The sequence below is a fragment of the Dermochelys coriacea genome, chromosome 15 (genome assembly GCF_009764565.3).
Source record: "Dermochelys coriacea isolate rDerCor1 chromosome 15, rDerCor1.pri.v4, whole genome shotgun sequence".
Classification (NCBI taxonomy): Eukaryota; Metazoa; Chordata; order Testudines; family Dermochelyidae; genus Dermochelys; species Dermochelys coriacea.
Window position 1 is genome coordinate 28,182,515 of NC_050082.1, and position 21,236 is coordinate 28,203,750.

At 47.5% G+C, this 21,236-nt stretch overlaps 1 protein-coding gene across 1 annotated transcript in view; it reads left to right on the top strand.

Moving 5' to 3' along the window:
- Window positions 1-21,236, top strand: part of WSCD2 (WSC domain containing 2) — a 138,855-nt gene that overhangs the window by 76,980 nt on the left and 40,639 nt on the right. The window contains exons 3-4 of the mRNA XM_038372702.2: window positions 6,733-6,847; window positions 10,944-11,128. Coding sequence (XP_038228630.1) covers window positions 6,733-6,847; window positions 10,944-11,128 — 300 coding nt within the window. The remainder of the gene's footprint in view (window positions 1-6,732; window positions 6,848-10,943; window positions 11,129-21,236) is intronic.

The window sequence follows — 21,236 nt, forward strand, 5'->3', positions numbered from 1 at the left end:
ACCATGCCATGAGCAAGCGGCTCACATTGAGATGCTCAGCAGAATGCAGCATTGTGACCGCAATGAAACTGTATCGTGACGGGTTCAGCATGCAACACTCATGGGCGCCAGATGTACGAGGCGAAGGGACCAAGGTATCTGCTGAGCTTCAAACCAAATGGTAATTGTCCCATTGGTGCAGCCTCATTCTCTGTCCTCTTAAATTAGCTCAGTGTCACTTTTGTTCCTGCTTTGCAGACTTTTCCCCCAATTTACTGGTATTGTAACTATAATTTCCTATGGATGGAACCAAAATTAACTCCCGCTCAGTTCTTCAGCTGCATAAAAATGCATGACAGAAAGAAAGACACATGACTAGAGATGTAGAGGTGACCATACCTCGTCCATGCTAGCTGCCTTATTTTTAAAAAGACGGTACATTCTGGGTGACTTCAGGCTCAGAGGATTTGTATTGGCATAAGAAGTCTAACCTCCACGTTGCTGGTTTGAATGTGGCCTCGGTCTGTAATGATCAGAAGCTATTAGTCAGTCCGTTTGCTGACCTAGGGGAAAGGAGTTGTATTATGTCCATTAAGTTCCCCTATTGGCTTCATTCATGAGTAAAGTTCTGCATATGAATCCGTGTTTGCAGGAGCAGAGCCTAGATGATGCACAAGATGATGCACCTAAAAGTATCTAGTGCTTTTCTGCTCATCATAACTTAAAACCAATGTAAACATTTAATTAACGTCTTGGAGGCGAAAAATATTTGCTCTCGAACAATGGCTTGTAGCATGGAACAAATTTCCTTTGTTGGGCATGACCAACTTGACATTCCTTTAAGAGCTTCATAAGCCCTGGATTGTCACTGCATGATGCAGCAAGAACAGGATGTGCACTGAGATTATTCTGCTTACTGCAGATTTGCTCCTGTTCTCCTTTCTCTCTCCCTGGCCCAGTGTGTCTTCCTCTTCCTTTTGCATTGTCCAATAATTCTGAGCTTTCCTATCTGCCTGCTCCAGCTTACTCCAGCTTCTCCACCTGCCCAAGCCACTTCTTGCCTTTAGAACAAAGAAAAGCAAATACATCTCCTGCCACAGGAGGTCAGAGTCAAATGCTGTTGCTGTGTTTTAAGAAGGGCTAGGTAACTTTATGTCCATTGATAGCATTTGTCCTTGTGCATGCTAGGCTAGGGGGAATCAGACCTCATACTTCAGGACATATCTTGTAGACTAGAGATTGTTGTAGGGATGCATGACAACAGAAAGCCCCACTGAACAGACTTCCAGGCCTGACTTCCTTACACTTTAGAAACTCCTGGGCTCCATTCCCTGTTTCTGAAGAGCTCCATGTTGCAGAGTTCAAGATGGAGTGGGCGTCCTCAGAGACTCATCCTTGTGCATTAGGCCCTCGAGCATCTCTGTGATTCTCTGCAGTGTGCAATAAGGAGCACCAAGCATGTTGCCTTTCCCTGACTTCCTGTTCCCTACCCAAGCCTCGCGTAAAGCACACACGTTTGTATCCTGGAACAATGTTTGGAGCGTGTCCACGCCTGCTTCTATCAAAGTGTAAACTGCCCCGAGCTAAGTGGCAATCAGTTAACTCAAGGTAAAAAAGACTAGTAAGCAAATACCCCCTTACAGTAAATGTTACCCATCAATCAGGTTAATTTCGCCCTTTTGCCCAGTGCACAACATCCTCCTCAAGAGCCTGAGACAGCAGCATCTGGTGACAATCAAATGCACCAATAAAAATAAAAAGCAAAGACATTGAGGTGCCTCAGTTTCTCTTTGCAATTTATTACCATCTCAGCCCCTTGATGTGGAAAGCTGTTTTATACAGTCAGGGCCACATCCTCAGTTGATGTAGGTCAGTATAGCTCCACTAACGTCAACAGGCCTGTGCTGATTTATGTCCTTGTTCAGAATCTGACCCTTCTTCAATATTTTAACATTCATTTAGTTCACCATCATTATATCCTCTTTTCCCATTTTTGTTCTTCCAAGTCCTAGTAAGAGCATATTTTCTACTAGTGAGACTTCAATTCTAACATTAGCCATGGGTTATGCCTAAACTTATGAAAAATATTATGACTTTACTGTAATTTTAAGAATTGCTGCTTTTCCATCAGGGAAATCATTTGGTTTTTACATGCAAATTGAAAAACAATGGGCAGACCTTTTTGTAGGTGCAAAACTAAAGTTACATAGTACAGCAGTTGAAACCAACATGCAGGGCCAAATCCCGAAGACCTTAGTGTGTTTTTACTCAGGCCTTGCTGAGGCAAAGACTTCTGTTGATTTTAATAGGGTAAAACCTATTAAAAAAAATTAAAAAAAAAAAATTAATAGGGTTTAATCCCAGGCCCGCTGCCATCGATGGTCCCGTACTTTCATTGTTAGCACTGATGGCTTTGTTCCCAAGATGTCTTTGCCCAAGCATGTGTGACAGCTGCCATCTTAGCTGGCAGGCCGGGAATTGAACTGGCGACCTCCAGAGCTAAACGCCTGAGCTACTACATCTTGAGCTAAAAAAGCCATCTTTGTTAAAGCCATATGGGCTGTAACTGCATTTCCTCTGTAAAGCTGCACGGTGGGGGTCCTATGACATATGCTCACCAGAGGGTTACACCTGCACTCTGTGATTTATCTGCTGTAGATCTGTGGTGCTGATGGAGCTTGTGCACAGTGGAGGGGGGTACCAGCTTCAGCCTCACCATCTGATTCCAAGTGTTCGCCATGCCTGCTGGCACTAATTTCCTAAGCATCGCTGCCTTGTTGTCTCGGCTCTCTCACTTGAAGCGCTAGGTATTCTGCCTCAATTTGTGATGCGAAGAATCAACTGACTGGTGCTAAACATGATGGATTAAGCCATCTTCCTGGCCTTGGCTGCAGTATTATTTTTAATGTAAGGCAAGTCCTTGAAAGGACTGTGCTAATTATATAGTATATAGCTTATGTTTTTTATGAATTAGCCCTGAAACAACTGTTCACTCTGCAAATACTTTGCTCTGAATGACCTGGGATGTTGTTTCCTCTAGCTGATAGGTAAAAAGAGAATTTGTCCCCTGATAGATAGTGCTGTAAGGCTGCTAGAGAGAGGAAAGAGCAGGGAGCAGTAAAGATAAGCTGAGCCAAAACACCCACAATTGGTTTGTGCCTGCAGATACTGGAAGTGCCCTCTCCAGGCCAGGGGCATGCCCTAGACTCTCCAAAATTCACACTTACTGTTCAGAACCAGAATTGAATCCTGTAGCCACAGGCTTGCCCATAGAAATGGGTGAAAACGGGGGGGGGGGAGGGGGGAACAGAGGAGAGAAAATGGAAATGCCCAAGCTTTGAAAAGTGTCCTGCTCTACCTGTACAGCTGTGGCATGATCTGTAAACTCACAAGGAAGAGAAAGCACCTAGCTATGTGCCACATGCCAAACTTGGGATACAGAACCTGTCTTCACACCCCTCCTCACGTTGTGCCTGAGATAAGAACCCAAAGCTCAACTGTGCGTAGCCCTATGGCCCCTTCACACCGTTCCGGCAGCATTAATCCAAAGAAGCTTTCCACTGGGAAATACCTGAGCGTACGGCCTTCCCAGATTGTGTCCCACTTACATGACACTGCCTTCCTCTTTACCCTCTGCCCTAGGGGCATATAGCTGGAGCACTTCTCTACTTTGGCTATTTTCTACTAAATACAGCTGCTGCAATGTATTTTCTACTGGACGGCACTCAGACACTACAGAGGTGAATGCAGTACAAGAACCTATATAGATAGGCTTGGCAGAATTCAATTTTTTTAATATAACTTCAATGTATAATATTGATGTTTATTTGTAAGCATTTTTATCCATTTAAATATTCACAGTTGCACATAAAATTTTGATCTGTTTAAATTTTCATGGGAAATTGCGGGGAGGGTCAGACAGTAATTATTTAATGACAGCAGACATTGAAATTGAAAAAGTTAAAGCTGTAGAACTGTTAAACCACAAATTGTCAACATCACCTGTCAAAATATACCAAGTAAAAGTCCTTAAATCAAACTTTAAGTTCTCAAGCAGCATTTTTCTTACTTTGCCTCTCTGTAAATTTAGATGATTATCAACGGAGATATTTTTCATCGGTTGGCGTGTGCATGATGAAATCAGCATTGTCTGACATTGACCAATAAAAATCTAATCCTTCCAACCTTAGATATAGAATAGAATAGAATAGAATAGAATAGAATAGAATAGAATAGGGGCTGTTGAAGTTGAGTGTAATTTAGAGCAGCCTCGAGGCTGCTTTAATTCATGCTGGGGGCCAGGCCAAGAACAGAGGGAGGTGCAACAATGTATGAAGCCACCTTTGCTGCCTCTCTTTTCTTGCACCAAGTGTAGCTCAGCTGGAACTGGCCCCTCCGTGTTCATGCCGCCTGCCTATTCCCGTACTGCATCATGAGCTACAAATCCCAGGCTTTGCATCCACCTGCCACTGGACCTATTTCTGTGGTTCATCCTGGGACACAGGCCTTAGCCTGACTCGCTTCTCACATACACCAGTACTTCCATGGACTATAATGGAGCTATTCCTGGTTTACACGAGAATACTTGAGAGGAGGGAGAATGAGAATGAGGCCTACTGTTATCATGGTGCATCATGGAGGTAGACCACTTTCCCTTTCCCTTTGCCTGCACCTTCAGCACTGAGTGATTTGGAGCCAGGCAATGTTGCAATGTTCTGTCATTAAACTCTGTGAGCAAGGTAATTCCTTACCTGAAAGGAGCAGGGAAGAGGAGAGGACAGCAAGGAAATCAGAGCAGCCAAGTGTTGCAGTTTTGCCAGCAGCAAAGTGGCACAGCCTGGCAGTCAATTGCCCTTTGCATTCCCCTTCCCCCAGGAGCTGATCCCTGAAAGAGAATGAGAGGGGAAAAGCCAACACTGAACAAAGGGAGAGAAAGCAGCTGAGATGTTCATGACTGTGCACAGGGCTGAGATTCTGCAGATGAAAAGGGAATCCTGTCCCCAAAACATCAAAGGGAAGAAAAACCCATTCAGAAAGAGAAGCCAACGGCTGTGAAATGGCAATGCCTGCAGCTGTTCTCTGTGTTACCCATCTAGTGTTAGTGCCTGTCATCCCATTAGCAGTGGAATCATCTCTATTTAAACAAAAAGCAAGTAACCATTTAGGGTTGCACTGCACCTGGTCCTTGATATGTGTGTGTGTGTGTGTGTGTATGTAGGGGGAGGGATAAGGAGTCTTCCTACATCCTCCACTTATAAGAAGCAGCCTCGGTAGGGTTGCCAACTTTCTAATTTCTGAAAACCGGACACTACAGCACGAGCGCCAGAACCTCCCCCAGTCCCTCCTCTTCCCTGAAGCCCCGCCCCTGATTCGCGTCTTTCCCAAGGCCACGCCCGCCCTGCTCACTTCTCTCCATCCCTCCCCTGTCACTCGCTGCTCTCCCCTCTCTCCCTTCCTCCTCGCTCGATCTTCTCCACCTCCCTCCCCATGCCGGTTGGCCTTCCTCTGCTCCGAGGCTGGGATAGGAGCTGCAGCCCCTGGCACACAGCCTGCCTGCCCACGAGATGCAGGTAGGAGGTGGTCCCAGCTGAGCAGGGGCTGGTACGGGTTGACCACCTCTGGTAACCAGACTTTTGGTGTCCGGTCAGTACATCTGACTGGACACTGGACAGGTTCCATTTCGACTGGACTTTCTGGTCGAAAACCAGACACCTGGCAACCCTAAGCCCCAGTCACATTTCCTGCCCTCATAGAGGCAAGGAGAAGATTTGGTGGGTGCAGCTTGGCCTCGTCTGTGGAGAGGGGAGCAGGGCTGAGCTCCCTATGCACACTGGATTGTCTTGGGAGTTATTCGGCCCCAGTCTGGCCCCTAGTCACAACATGTCCTGGAAATATGATGATACAGGACCTGATCCAAAGCCCACTGAAGGCAAAGCAAATCTTTCCACTGAATTCCAGGGCTCTGGATCAGGCCCACAGAGAGGACATTGCGTGTGGCAACGGTTGTGGGGATGCCCAGGGTGGGATGGCATCGAGAGAACCAACACTGGGCTTGGGATGTTTAGCCCCCTGTGCCCATCCCTGGATTGCGCCAGGATGCACAGCGAGTAGCAGGGTTCTGGGTTGGGCTGAGAAGTTCGGATTGCACAGCGGGGAGGGCTCTAATTGCCATGGCGTTCTGCCGGTCTGGAACGAGAGTAATGCAGAGACGAATCAGGCCCCGTCTGGGCTGTGTTCCTAGCCTGCATTCTCAGCCTCGCCGTTTCCCAAGGACTAAACATATCACACATTACTTCCCCAAATTCAACCCCCTTAGCCCCTTCCTGTGCCACGCTGCCCCTGAGACCGGTGCTGCTGAGGAGAGCAGAACCTCCTGCTGGAATATAGGCTATTGCTTTAGTGATGGTTCCTTTCCGGACGTGCAGAGACTGGAGTTAAGCGAATGAGTTAAGCATTCAGCCTTCCAGGGCTCTGAAAAACTCATTTTGCTTCCCTTCCTTCTCGGGAACATGCTTTATTTGCCTGTGTATTCATTCCTTGCACCTATGTGGGTGCTTCACTGATGTATTCCTGTTCCCCCTTCCCTCCTCCCATTGACTTGCATTTCTAGGCCAGCTGAACTAACTCATGTTGAAGAGGCGAAAAATAATATTTAGCCAGAGGCTCAGATTCGGAGAGAGAGGGAGACGCGAGTGACTTAGACATTGGGAGTCTCGTAACAAGCCGAATTCATCTTCTCTTTCTTTTCCCCAGCAAAATACATTGGCTGCTACATGGACAACACTCGCCGACGGGCGCTGCGTGGTGTGTCCTTCTTTGACTACAAAAAGATGACAGTGTTCCGTTGCCAGGACAACTGTGCCGAACGGTAGGGTGGTAAATGAACACAGAGTCTTCATTCATTTCAGCACATCAACAGCGTTTCTCGCTTGTCGGCTCAAGCACTCCAGTTTCTTGGCCATTTTTCTTCTGTCTCTCCGTCACCCCCATCCTTAACTCCCTACCCCCGGATGTTTTGAAAGACCCTATTTTTCCCACCGGGAAAAGGCCGGGGCGGTTGATGTTCCTCATTTGGGATGAAAATGCTGTCCTGATTCGAGAGGAGCCTGAGGCCCTTTTGCTGAGCGCCACCCAAACAGCGGGCTGAACTCATTGCTGGGGTAAATTGGAACAGCTCCCTTGATACCACTCATTTACACCAGCAGGGAATTTGGCCCTGGTGGAGCCTGGAATAAAATGGAACAGGGATGCTTATCACTGCTGAGTTCGCAAAACCAAAACTCACTGACAAGATTTTCCAACCTCCTCAAACTACCCTGGTTTTATGCCCATTTGCTTTGGATGCAATTCACCTTGTGCAGCAGACACTTCAATGCCACACACGCCTTCAACCCAGGGTGTAGTGCCCCACAAGCCACACGTTGGCCCTCCCTTTACTCAGCACCGCAGCCCGAGAACTAAACGGGACGCCAGCCTCCAAGCCAAAGCTGCAAGTCACAATGGTGAAACAAAAAGGGACACAGGCTAGTGCCCTGGTTTTGCATGAGACAGCCAGCATCTTTCCAGGCTGCCAGTGTTGCCTTTGAATAGCAGTAATTGCTGCTCACCCCTGAATCCCTTTTTGTTTTGGGGAGAGGGTGGGGAAAATACAGTGATCTCTAGATGAATGAACGTCTGAAACCTTTTATTACATATGGGGCTTGGAAAAGCTCTTCCGCCCCATGTATCGTCCCAGATATATAATGTGATTCCGTTGCCTTGATTTCCGTAGTATCTGCGCATCTCACAAACAGATTTACCCTCCCAGCACCGTGATGAGGTAAGGAAGTGCCATTATCCCCATTTTTCAGATGGCAACTGAGGCCCAGAGATCTTAAGGGCCAGATTTTTAAAGGAATTGGGGCATCTAAAGATACAGAGAGTAGGCACTTATTGAAATCAGTTATTGAAATCCCACTAGAGACGTATCTGCGTCTTTGAATGCTTGAATTGCTCGAAAAATCTGTCCCCACATGCTTATTCATGGTCACCCAGGGAGTCTATAATGGGGAAGGGGGGGATTGAACCCTAATCGCTCACATCCACAGTGTCAATAGACATTGTGGTTCCTTCTGAGATGTCTTTGAGACATCTTTAAGCCGGAGGGATGAATTAACACAGAGCAAGGAAAGGAATTTGAAAACAATTTGCTGCTTCTAAACATTCCACCAGCCGGTCAGCATTCCATGCACCAGCTCCTCCACTGCTGGGCCTCCAAAATGCACTGAACAGTGTCTGTATATTGCCAGATAATCCCTCCTCTCGGCTCCGTAGCAGACCTTATCACTCCTGTGTCTTCTGTAAAGTCGAGAGGCCAAAGCCCAGTATGTGGGCCTACATATGCCTGTGACATTCTTGAGCTTTTCCATTAGTGCAGCCATTGATACAGCAAGTGGAGTCCTCCTCACTGATCCCCGGTTCCTGACTGCAGTCTTTCCTTGCAATGGCCACATCAGCAGGGCGGGGAGACAGAATAGGAACTGAATGATCACCCCATTGGTCCAAGCTATTTTGGAGATGCAGGGACAAAGCTGCAGCTGGACCTCTATTTTACTGCCTGTTTGTGCAAATACCCACCTGGATGGGCACAGACTTGTTCCTGTCCTTTGCAGGGGCAAACACCTGCTAAAACGTCTAATGCTTCCGTGTGCCCTTTACACAGCCTCGCACCTGGGCGTCCACAAGTGTTAGCATCTGTACCTTTGAAAGGCACATTGCCTCCTGTTAGGTTCGTGGGTACAAATGCTAAGATTTCCCTCCGGGCTGCCATTAGACAATTGAAAAGATGCATGCAGCGTCGGTACGTGCACAGGTGTTTGCAGATGACAAATGCAAGTGCAAGTTCGTGTGCATGCAATTTTGCACATACGCAGCTGCCACACAGTATACCACAAGAGTATTTTGATTGTAAACTCCCAGGTGCAGGGATCTTCTCTGCTCTGCGTTGTACACAGCATTGAGCTCAACACTGCTATTCAACCACTAATAATAATAAAATAATCTGAGAGTTTGCCCAGCAGCTCTCTCTTACTCAGCAGAATTGCTGCATGACTGGCAGCTTCCTGGAGAACCCGTGTCACCCCTCTTGCTAGTCAATTTTTTGTGCCAAGCTCTGCTCCTTGTCTCTAAAGGCAAGGGGGTTCATCTCTATGTTCACTTTTCAAGCCCACTCCTCTTTCAGGTAATGTTGCAATCTCCTCTTTTCAAATCCAATCGGTATCAACTAGTGGAGCTTTCCAACTCTGAGGCCCTGTAAAGTCTCCATTGCTTATTATTTCACTTGCAACACACATAATGTCCTTTTTGCCTGTAAGTAATGTTGCTGTCTCTTGCTTTATGATCTATAAGATGCACTGAGCCCTTTTTCTTTTAAAGTGATGCTACTTCCAGCTGGTGTCTAGTAAATCATCAGCAATGGACACACACATACAGAAAAATCAAACACACTCTTGTTCAGAGAATTTTAGCTATAACATGACTATTGTGGCAACCTTGAACCCTGAAATGGCTTGCAGCAAGCTGATCTCCTATTGTGCCCAGTACTTGGAGCAATTTAGATTGACTCTCAAGTGGCAGAATTGTTATAGAAAATTCTAAATACAGCAGAATCCAGGTAATGCCACAAGCTGCGACTGGATGACAGGGGATGGTTCACTCAATAATTACCCTGTTCTGTTCATTCCCTCAGAAACACTTGGCATTGGCCACTGTCGGAAGACAGGATCCTGGACTGGATGGAACATTGCTCTGACCCAGCGTGGCCGTCCTTATGTTCTTATCAGTATCTTAATCAGTGTACCAGCTTAACTGATGCAACAGCCAAGCAATGGATTCCAGGCAGGCCTGATTCTGATTCAACAGGCCTGATTCTGATCTCACACCCAGTTGATGCTGGTGTTACTCCGTTTCCTTAAAGGAATTACTCCTGATTTGCACCTGTTGAAGTAAGATCAGACTCATGCCTGGTTTTGCTAAATACTGGATAAATAGTGTACTGATCAGTTTAAATGGCTCACCTGGTACAATCTAGATGCTTGAGTTAACAGATGTGACTTGGGGCTTCCTGGTAGAGATTACCGAATGTGTTCTCCCCAGCACCTGTCGTTCACCATTGAGGGCCTGATTCAAAGCCCATTGAAATCAGAGAGGTTAGGACCAGGCTTAGGAAAGTCAAACTGGCCTTAATAGCGGTGTGCTATTATGTGCAACAGTTTTTGCATCACCTATTTTGAGTGCAGCTCCTCTTGATTTAAAAAGTATAGACCTGCGATGGCAGTGTGCTCCCCAGGGCCTGTGGGAATGGGATGTGCCTGTGACGGGTACATTTCTCTTTCCCCTGTGGTCTGTGCCAGTGAAGAGGACTGAACAGGGAAGAGCCCAAGAGTACTTGGAAGGAAAATTGAGCAAATTTGCTATTGAGCAAAATTCCCCTTGCAGATTTGCACCTGAAACTCTCTGTGCATAAACAGGGCTGCTGTGGATAGTAGTGGGAAATCTGCACACACAGGGCCAAATCTTGATACCTGCTAATATGAGCGGGAGAGGTCAGCACCACTCAGGATTCGTCCGATAGCAAGAGCAGGGGATCAGAGTTGCAACCCACTGTGTGGTGCTGAGAGGAGAATTTATGCAGAATTTTTTCCACCACGTCCGTCTCATGCGATGGGCTCTGAGGAACCTCAACCCTTCCCAGATTAAACACTGGGGAACATAGACATTCCCAGCGCCTTGAACTGCTTGCCCACCACTGATCTCATTAGGGATTTGAACCGTCCCCTCCGGCAGGTGCAAGAACTCAGAGGGTCAGATCCCTGATAGCTCTACTAACTTCCAGTAGGTTTACTTGGGCCAGGCTCCTCCTTCCTCCTGCGTCTGTTTTTTCACTGTGTAAGGGATGCTGCTATGACTGTGGTTTCTACCTCCAGGGGTTATTTGTACGCCGGGTTGGAGTTCGGTGCAGAATGTTACTGTGGACACAAAATCCAGGCCTTAAATGTGAGCGAGTCTGAATGTAACATGGAGTGCAAGGGAGAGAAGAGCAACTTCTGCGGAGGTGTGAACCGTCTCTCCATTTACCGGCTGGAGCTGGCCCAGGAGTCCACCAGGAGATGTAAGTAATAACCGCGCCACTGTCGGACACTGAAGTAGCTAATGCAAATGGATTGGCAGGTGCAACATGGAAACAGGGAAAGTGCCCAGCTGGAAGCATTTGCATTTCCCAGAGTTTCGTGCCCACCTCGTTGGGATGAAATGCACTCCTTGAGCTTACCTGGTGGGTGCATTTCATCTCTGGTGATCACACCAGCTGGGAACATGGCGCTCTCCTCTTCTCATGCTCAATTCATGCTGATGCCTGTAGCCCAAAGTGTATAGTGAGACCCAGCTGGGGATCCAGTGTACCTCACCAGTTTGGGAGCTTGGCTTTGGTTGGGATCTGATGCTTTCCTGCAATGTTCAGAGGTGTCTCTGAACTCTCCAGACTTCCCCAGCTGTGGATGACTACGGTCTCTCTGGCAAGAGCTCCAGGACCTCTTGCTTCTGGCTGCAGGGAGGATTTCAGTGAGGAGAGGGCAACTCTGGAAGGGGCATCCCAGGCACAGAGGGGCTGGGCTACTCTTTTAACTGGGATCCTTTTCAGAGAAATTGATGGGGTTTATTTGGGGAAAGGTTTGTGCCAAGAGGCCTGGCACACATTGGGCCCTCAAGGTGGACAGACTTAGGCTCCAGTGTTAGGGACAATGCCCATACTGCCCACACTCCCCCCGCCCCGCCCCGAGACAGGGGAAGCAAGAGTGATTAAGAGTGAACTATGACAGGACAATAGCTTGGCTTTACGCTCACACCCTGTAGGTCATGTGGCGCACAATATGGTAACTGTAGGGCTACTTCAAGCAGCCATTCTGTGTCCTTCTGCTATAAAGAAAGGGGAACTTTATATTCTTCCCATCAATTTTGCCTGGCCTCTTTCTCTTTTCCGAGCTTCGACTCCCCCCACATTCCTCAGAGGAGTGCTGGGCAACCTGGAGTCATAAACCAGGGAAAAAAAGAGTGGGGGAGAGGGGGGTTGATTATTTTCAGTCATGAATTGGATGAGCCCTAGAACCAGAGCGATGTGTAACCACAGTCCCACCTCGAGAAAACTAGCTGGCAAGGCCAGGGACGATCATGACAAATTCATACCGGGGGCCGTAGTAACTTAGGAGACGAATTATTCAGAAGGCAGCTGAAACAGATAGTTCCTAGGCTGCTGCCCATGGAGCAAGGCAGGAAAGGGGAAAATTCAATACTGAATTCATTACACCTTCCCCCTTTGAAGCTGATTTCATCTGTCAGACTAGCTGTGCCAAATGACCGTCTGATAGCTGAAAAGGAGACGATGGAATTGCACTTACCTTTTCAGAAAAGAGGCTCCACCCCTCTACTGGTTTTCCTCAAGCCCCAGTTAATCTTCTGGTCCACTGCATAGTGCACTAGACTGGGAATCAGGGGACCTGGGTTCTGTTCGTGCTGCTGACCTGGGACAAATCTCACCCTTTCCGGACACTTGGCTCTTCTATAGTTCTCGTTCTCTGTGGATCTCCAAGCACTTTACAAAGGAATGTAAATATCTTTAACCCCAGTTAACTGATGGGGAGCTCTGCTCTTGTCCCTCTTCATAAGGAAAGATAAGGAGGGGCTATCATTGCTGGCCCTAGATTCTGAGCTCAGTTACACTGATGTGCATCTGGAGTAACTTGAGGGGAGTTACTCAGGATTTCACCTGGCCTGAAGTCAAAATCTGGACACTAGCCCTTTAATTCCTCTCCATCCCGCAGGAAGGGAGGGACCTTTGAATTGTCATGTTGTTCCATTTGTCCTGCAGAAATTATGTCTGCGGGGCTGTGGGTGGGCATCAGAACTGACTGTGGGCACTTGCTATTCCTCTAGGGCAGGGATGGCCAACCTGAGCCTGAGAAGGAGCCAGAATTCACCAATGTCCATTGCCAAAGAGCCAGAGTAATACGTCAGCAGCCCCCTCATCAGCTCCTCCCCGGCTCCCAGCGCCTCCTGCCCAAAAGGCAGCCCCACCGATCAGCCCCTTCCCCTCCCTCCCTGCACCTCCCGATCAGCTGTTTCGTGGCATGCAGGAGGCTCTGGGGGGAGGAGAAGGAGCGAGGGCACGGCAGGCTCAGGGGAGGGGGTGGAGTGGGGGCAGGGCCTGTGGCAGAGCCAGAGGTTGAGCAGTGAGCCCCTCTCTCCCCCCCCGGCACACTGGAAAGTTGGCTCCTGTAGTTCTGGCCCCGGAGTCGGTGCCTAAACAAGGAGCAGCATATTAACTTCTGAAGAGCTGCATGGGGCTCTGGAGCCCCAGGTTGGCCATCCCTGCTCTAGGAGATGAAGAATATACCCGGGCTCCATAAAGGAATGAGGGGACTTCCATTCCACTCTCCTTCGAACACAGGCTCTCTCCCACTCTCCTTTAAAGGGATTCCTTTGGCTTCCAGTTAAGTTGCATAATACTGTAATTACCCCCCATTCTAAGCCTTTTATCTGACACTCTTTGGCAGAAGCTGCAAAGAACGGCGTCGTAGTGATGGTGAAGTGTGCAGCAGCCGTCAAATTACTCTGACTGGGGTCTTGCCATAATCATTTTAATAGGGATTGATCGACTTCACTGGCATAATTTAGCAACAAATAACGAAAAGAGGAAAACTCGATGCCATGTGCTTTCTGTGATGAACTACATGCCAGATTTTTTTTCTTGAAAGGAACCCTTACAAAGATACAAGGCAGTACGTGGCTAACATGTAGATCTGAGCACTGGGAAGCCCTGGGGTTTGAACTACAGGAGAACAAGATTCCATGTTAATATCAAGTACCATGGGGTAGTTGTAGAAGCAGAAATCTGAGGGCGGTAAAACTTTTGTCTCACTTTGGGGGTTGGTTTTAGCGTGCGGGTGTTAGGGCGGAGGGTGTTGATGGGCTGTGATAGGAGGTCAGCTGAGATGATCTGGTGGTCCTTTTGATCTACGAGGGGAGGCAAGGCCACGGCCTCAGAACAAGACATTGCAGAATGATCTCTAATGCACCTTTGGCAAGACAGCCAATGATGAGAGACTTGCTCAGGTCAGCAGCAGAGGTGGGACCAGAATGTAGGTCTCCTGAATACCACTCCACTCCCACTCCCCGGCACTAGGTTGCCTCTCATTGTGTTTCCACTGATTTTCTCCCAGTTCTCTGCCTGGCCTGGCTGAGATCAAAAAAGACCAGGTTACTTGCCCAAGGAAGCAGCCCTTACAGATCACAGCAGAGGTTCTCAAAGTGTGGTCCATGGACTGCAGAGCACTTGGTGGTGGTTCTCAGAGAACCAGCTAGTTGCATGGCACTGGCTCCCAGGGGCTAACCTGCATTAAAAGAAACTCAAAATCCATTCACTATTTCCCTACTGTGACGTTTTCGGGTTGACAGGGACGTGGTTGCCAGAGTTATGTTATGGGAGGGGGCAGATGAGTTGGGGTTGGTCTTGCTTTGAGCAGGGGGTTGGACTAGGTGACCTCCTGAGGTCTCTTCTAATCCTAAACTTCTCTGATTCTATGGGTGGGAAAGCATCCATGAGTCAATCTGAGTGTCGAAATGTGGTCCGCCCAGCGAAAACATGGGGGAACTCCTGCATTGCCCAGTGACGTGCAGTTTGCTTGTTTAGGTGCATCCCACCCTTGTTGTCAAAAGCAAAGTCCGCGGCAACCTTGTGCTTGTTTGTGTCTTCCGTTGTAAGTGGTGAAATGTTCTCCATTAAAACTGCAGCATCGGCGCGTCTCCCTCAGCAGCTGTCCTGAAATGTTAACGATGTTACAAACCGAAAGGACACTTCTTATAATCAAAAGGCCTTTCCCTTGCAGTGAGCTGGCATTAGCGTTTGCCAGAAACAGAGTAGTGGGGAGAGAGAGAGAGTCTTAAGGAGCTGACGTTCTCTTAGAGAAGCTGTGTTATTAATTTACAGCGAAAGGTGTGTCAGCATGGACCTGTCAGATCCCATTAACCTTAATGCTGAGTTGCAGATGTCAGGATTATTTGCAGGATTACAGAAGAGCTGAGAAATGGACTGTCTGAATCGGATTGCATACTTACAATACTTCCATACTTAAGCCAGCACCGGCTATGCAGTGAGCCTGGCTAATTAGTTCATTCCTGCCAGGCAGACCAAAGTCTTCCTGAGTGATTGCTTGGTAAATATGCCAAATGATTTGAATTTCTCCGATTGAAAACAGAGGCATAATCGTTTTTGTTTGGGACAGACAGTGCCTGGCTGGAATGTGAGCAGCCTGGAGCATACAGATCTCAAATGACTTGAGTCTGCAACTCAGACTGGTTTAGCAACAGATAATAATAGATCATAGAATCATAGAATATCAGGGTTGGAAGAGACCTCAGGAGATCATCTAGTCCAACCCCCTGCTCAAAGCAGGACCAATCCCCAATTTTTGCCCCAAATGGCCCCCTCAGGGATTGAACTCACAACCCTGGGTTTAGCAAGCTAATGCTCAAACCACTGAGCTAGATAATGGATTCCACTTTGCTGTTACTACTTATTATTTGAGATGGCCCTATAAGTTGTCTATACTGTTGATTATTTGTGTTACTGTAGTACCTAGCGGCCCCAGGCATCGGCCAGGACCCCATTGTGCTAGGCCCTGTACAAACACAGCTCAGAAAGCCAGTTCCTGCTGCAAAGAGCTTCCAGTCTGAGTGTGAGACAGGAGATAACAGACGGACAGAGGAGTAGATGTAAACAATGAGACAATACTGGTCTGCATGATGGGCAGCGGTTACAGTACAGAAGTGTCCTATAGCACTTTCCATCCAGTGATCCCAGACAGCTTTTCAGGTACCACTGAATTAAGGCTCCTAAACCCCCTCAGTAAGGTCACTCAGAATGATCATCCCCATTTCTCCAGTGGGGAAACTGAGGCACAGAGAGCGGAAGTGATTTGTTCAGGAGGCCTGCGGCAGGTCTGGGGAAAGAACTCATGTCTCCTGACAGTCTCAGGCCAGAACATGAGATCTGAAGAGCAGCTTATTTGTAGTGTGCTGATAAGGTGATAGCTGAGGTTGTGCTAAGGTATGATCTTCACATCAGGATACCTTGGACTTTCCAGATTTGATTTTATCTGTACAGGTGTTGCCTGCAGCAAGATGTTCCTCACAGGCTGAGCTGTTCCTGGGTGGAATGGGTGTTTTATTCAGATGTTATTTCATAGCTTATAAAGCCAGAAGGAACCACTGTGATCGTTCCTATACAACACAGGCCAGTGAACATCCCTGAATTAATTCCCCTTTGCCCTGGAGCAGATCTTTTAGAAAAATATCCAGTCTTGATTTAAAAATTGCCAGTTGATAAGTTGCTCCCCTGCTTAAATCCCCCTCTGTGCCTTATTGCTAGTTTGAAGGTGCCTACAGTACAGCCACTCCAGTGGCACAGCGACAATGCTGCAGTTGTGCTAGTGCACACTCCCTACATCAACAGACTGGGTTTTTCTCCCAGAGCTGGTAGCTAGGTTGACAGAAGATGCCTTTGGTTGACCCAGCCATGTCTACAGTGAGGGTTATGTCGACCTAACTGCAATGCTCAGGGAGTGAAATTTTTCACAGCTCTGTGCAACTTAGCTAGGTTGACTTACATTTTAGGTGTAGACCAGGCCTGAATTTGTCTAGCTTCAACTTCCAGCTGCTAGATCTTATTATACCTTGGTCTGCTAGCCAGAAGAGCCCTTTAATATCAAATTTCTGTTTCCCACGTAGACACTTATAGACTGTGATCAAGTCACTCCTTAAACTTCTCAGTCTTAAACTAAGCAGATTGAGCTGCTTCTGTCTATCATTATAAGGCAGGTTTTCCAATCCTTGAATCATTCTCATGGCTCTTCTCTGAACCCTGTCCATTATCAGCATCTTGAATTGTGGACACCAGAACTGCATGCAGTATTGCAGTAGCAGTCAGTGTCAAATACAGGGGGAATATAATCTCCCCACTGCTACTCGAGATTCCCATTTGTACTTCAGTGATCACATTAGCCCTTTGGCCACAGTATCACACTGGGAGCTCATGTTCAGTTGATTATCCACCACAACCTCCAAGTCCTTTTTAGAGTCACTGTTCCCTAGGATAGAGTCCCCCCTTATGCAAGTATGGCCTGCATTCTTAGTTCCTAGATGTATGACTTTACATTTAGCTGTATTAAAATACATATTGTTTGCTTGTGCCCAGCTTACCAAGTGATCCAGATCGCTCAGTATCAATGACCTGCCCTCTTCATACATATCACTTCCCCCAGTCTTTGTGTCATCTGCAAACTTCATCTGTGATGATTTTAAGTTTCCTTTCACATCATTGATAAAAATGTTAAATAGCATGGGGCCAAGAACTGATTCCTGCAGGACCCCACTGGCAAGAGTCATTCCCCTTTTAGAGTTACACTTTGAGGCCTATCAGTCATCCAGTTTTTAATCCATGTGATGTGTGCCATGTTTATTTTGGCCAGTTCTAGTTTCTTAATTAAAATGTCACATGGTACCAAGTCAAAAGCCTTACATAAGTCTAAGGCCTTGTCTATGCTACACTACAAACAGGGAAGGTAAACACACTACAAAGCTACTTCTGGCAGCAAAACTCTGCTGTTTTGTCGACAAAACAAAACCACCTCAACAAGAGGCATAGAGCTTTTGCGGCAAAGTTAAAGCGACAAAGCATCAGTGCAGACTCCGCTGTTTGTTCTGTCGACAGAACTGGCTTCCCCCAGTATCCCCACAATGCCTGCCGTGACTGCTCTGCTCACTGGTTTGATCTCTGCTGCCCTGCAGACATGCGCCCCTCCCTTTTCAACGTTCCGGGAAGAATCCGACAGCTGAGCGTGCGGCTCCGTGGGGGGAACAAAGAGCAAATGATTAACGTGGAGGCTCCTGTTCTGCCCTGCACAGGAGCACAGCAGCAGGCAGACTGCTACTGCAGGGATGGGACCGCTGCGCTGCTTTGACACTCCTCAGCATGGAGAGCTCCCAGAGCAGCTCGGGATGCTGCTCCCCACAGATGAGGAGGCTGTGGGAGAACCCGGAGGGAATCGCAGAACCATAAGCCGGCAGGCGGAGCGGGCTGCTTCAGGAGAGACCAGTGTGCCGAGCAGAGCCAGGCGCTGATGTGGGAGGGTGTCCCCTACCCCCTGCCTCAGAATAGATCAGTCAGCCTGCTGTCTCCCCCGCCCGACACACCGCTCTCCTCTCCCCACACCCCTTCAGTGGGGTGAAAAGCAGCTGACAATCTACTTGGATGCCCCTGGAAGGATGGGATTGAGAAACCTGTGTCATGTGATGCTGTTCCTGTCCCCTGAGGCATTGCAAACCCTTCCCAGAGCACTCTGTGGCCAGTTGCACAGTGGAATAGCTACCACAGTGCACTGCTCTCTGTGTCGATGCAAGAGCTGTTAGTGTGGATGCACCCGGTCGACACAAGAAGCTAGTGTGGACATGCAACAGTGGTTTTAGTTAAAGTGGCATAACTTTTGCCGACAAAACTTTGTAGTATAGACAAGGCCTAAGTATATCCCATCAACACCTTTATAGCCAAATGTGTAATCTCATCAAAAAAGATAACAAGTTAGTCTGACAAGATCTATTTTCCATAAATGCATGTTGATTGGCATTAATTATAGTACTCTCCTTTAATTCTTTTTAATCAATCCCATATCAGCCATTCCATTAGTTTGCCTGGGATGTATGTCAGGCTGATCGGCTCATAATTACCCGGTCATCCTGTTTACCCTTTTTAAACATTGGCACAACATTAGCTGTCTTCCAGACTTCTGGAACTTCCCCAGCATTCTAAGACTTATCGAAACAACATTGATGATTCAAACAGTACCTTGGCAATCTCTTTTAAAACTACTGGATGCACGTGGAATGTTTAATTCTAGTAGCTGCTGCTGAATATCATCTTTAGGTACTGAAAGAAGGAAAAATATTTCATCATCATATGATAATATGACTACATCATCCGTTTTCCCCCCAATTACAAAACAGAACTGTTAATTGAACCCTCCTGCCTTTTTGCATTATTACTTTTATTAGAGAGTGGAGCATCCATTTGAATAATATAAGAACCAGCTTGATTGTCTGTCTGTCCAGAAAACCTGAATCTTTTGGTAACTTAGAGCTGTATATGCAAACTTTCTCAAAGACTGCCAGTCTGTAACAAACTGAGCGGGACTGTGCTGGCCAAAGACGTTGGGATGCCCAGACAGTGAATTCACCTGGTCTACGGCTCTAAAGATCCGATTCAGCAGGTTGCTCTGATGAGCAGGTCACCTGCTGTTCCAGCCCCTTTAGGAGAGCGATTCTCTGTGAAAACTTCGCCGCCTTCACCAATCAGAGACCCCTCTGGTCTCCATTCTTAAATCAACAGCTTTCTCTTGACATCCCTGTTGGCCTTTGCTCATCAGCCTTGGAGAGCGAATATAGCTTCTCTTCTACTACAGTGGAATGGGGTATCATTTCCAGTAGTACCTGATCAGCTCCTGAGCATTTATAACATGGACAGGGAGAACCACATGAGACACAGACTGTCCGTTTGTCAGGGGGAACCCTGGAAATCTCTTTGTTCCTCAGGCAACAACCTCCCCTCAAGCAAAGGGTGAAATTCAGATGAACAAGGACCATCTGGTTCCCTGACAAAGGGTCAGGGCAGGTCCAGGAGAAGAGACAGAATCTTCTCCCCAGGCACAGTGTGGTGGGTATCCCAGGAGAGGATAAAAATAGAGATAGACTTTGCTCCTGGGCTTTCCCTCCTGTTTTGTGACATAAGCAACCAGCAAAATGCAGCAATGTGCGTCTCACTGGAAAGGCCTCACACAGAAGGAATGAAGCTCATTCCCGGCAAATTGCTTTTGCCCTTGTTTTGTCGCAGCTCGAAATGACTCATTCAAATGCCATTAGCAAATCTAGCTTCACAGCCATTAGGCGACTGCAGATCGTTATCATAATAGGACTCAGCAAATGCTCTCCAGGCACACAGAATCTGCGGGGTTGGTGGGGGTGGGGGTGGGGGAAGAAGCAGATAGAAGACGATGTGTAGGAATTGATCCCTGTCTGTGGACTGAAATGGTGAAGGAGACACCGCTGATAGACTGAACCCTTCAGTGAAAATGTGGCTCTGTAACATTTCTCTGCCTTTGTTTCCCCATCTTACAATGGGGATAATTCTATCTATCTTTCTGGTGGGGTGTTCCCCTCATTCATAGGGCTATAAAGTGCTTTGAGGGTGCAGCAGAGAGAAAGGACATTCTTGTGGTTAAGAGACAAGCTGGGATTCAAGAGATCTAGGTTTAGTCCCTGGCTGTGCCACAGACTCCCTGTGTGACCTTGGACAAATTGATTAATCTATGTGTCTTTCAGTGCCTCACCCATAACGTGGGGGTTCATCTGTCTATTTAGATTGTAAGTCCTTTGGGACAAAGACTCTCTCTCTCTACTGGTATGGACAGGACCTAGCACACTGGGATCTCAACTGGGCCCTCTAGATGGTACCAGAAGAGCAGTAATGATTGAGATGAAAGGTGCTATGGAAGTATGAAGTTTTCTTCTGCAGTAAGTGTCTCCTCGGTGAAATGCCATGAAGAGAAGGGTTAGGCTCCCCTACTTCATCATCCCGCTTTTGACATCAGCCAGGAATCTCTCTCTGGCAGAATGTTCTCAGTGTCCTTTAAGAGTCCTCCACATGAGTCTCCCATGGATAAGGCATACCATGCTTGGAAAGGAAGTATTAACCGAGTGGCCATGCATCAATAACTTGACTAATGAGGTTGGCCTATGAGCTTCCAGAGGGATGCGAAATTCTGATCACCTCCACTGCTGATAACTTCAATCTGACGAGCTCACTCCAGAGGGTGGTTTAGACCTCAGGAAAAATAAATGCTCATTAAAGAGCAAAGGCTGGAGGTGGCTCTGGAGAGATGTTGTTGCTGATTCATGAGAGCGGTCAAAAGCCAAGTCATTTCGGTGGGAGGAGGGAGGCCAGGTTCAGCTGGCTGGAAAATTGAGCTGGCTTCTCCAGCCAGCAGGGAGATCAGCAGGGAGAGCAGACAAGGAGGTCGCAGGATGCACCCATATGGGAAGCAGGCAGGAGTGAGTGGTGGCGAGATTCCTACGAGAGACCCGTGTTCTATCGGTGCAGTAGTGACGCCCTCTGTCTT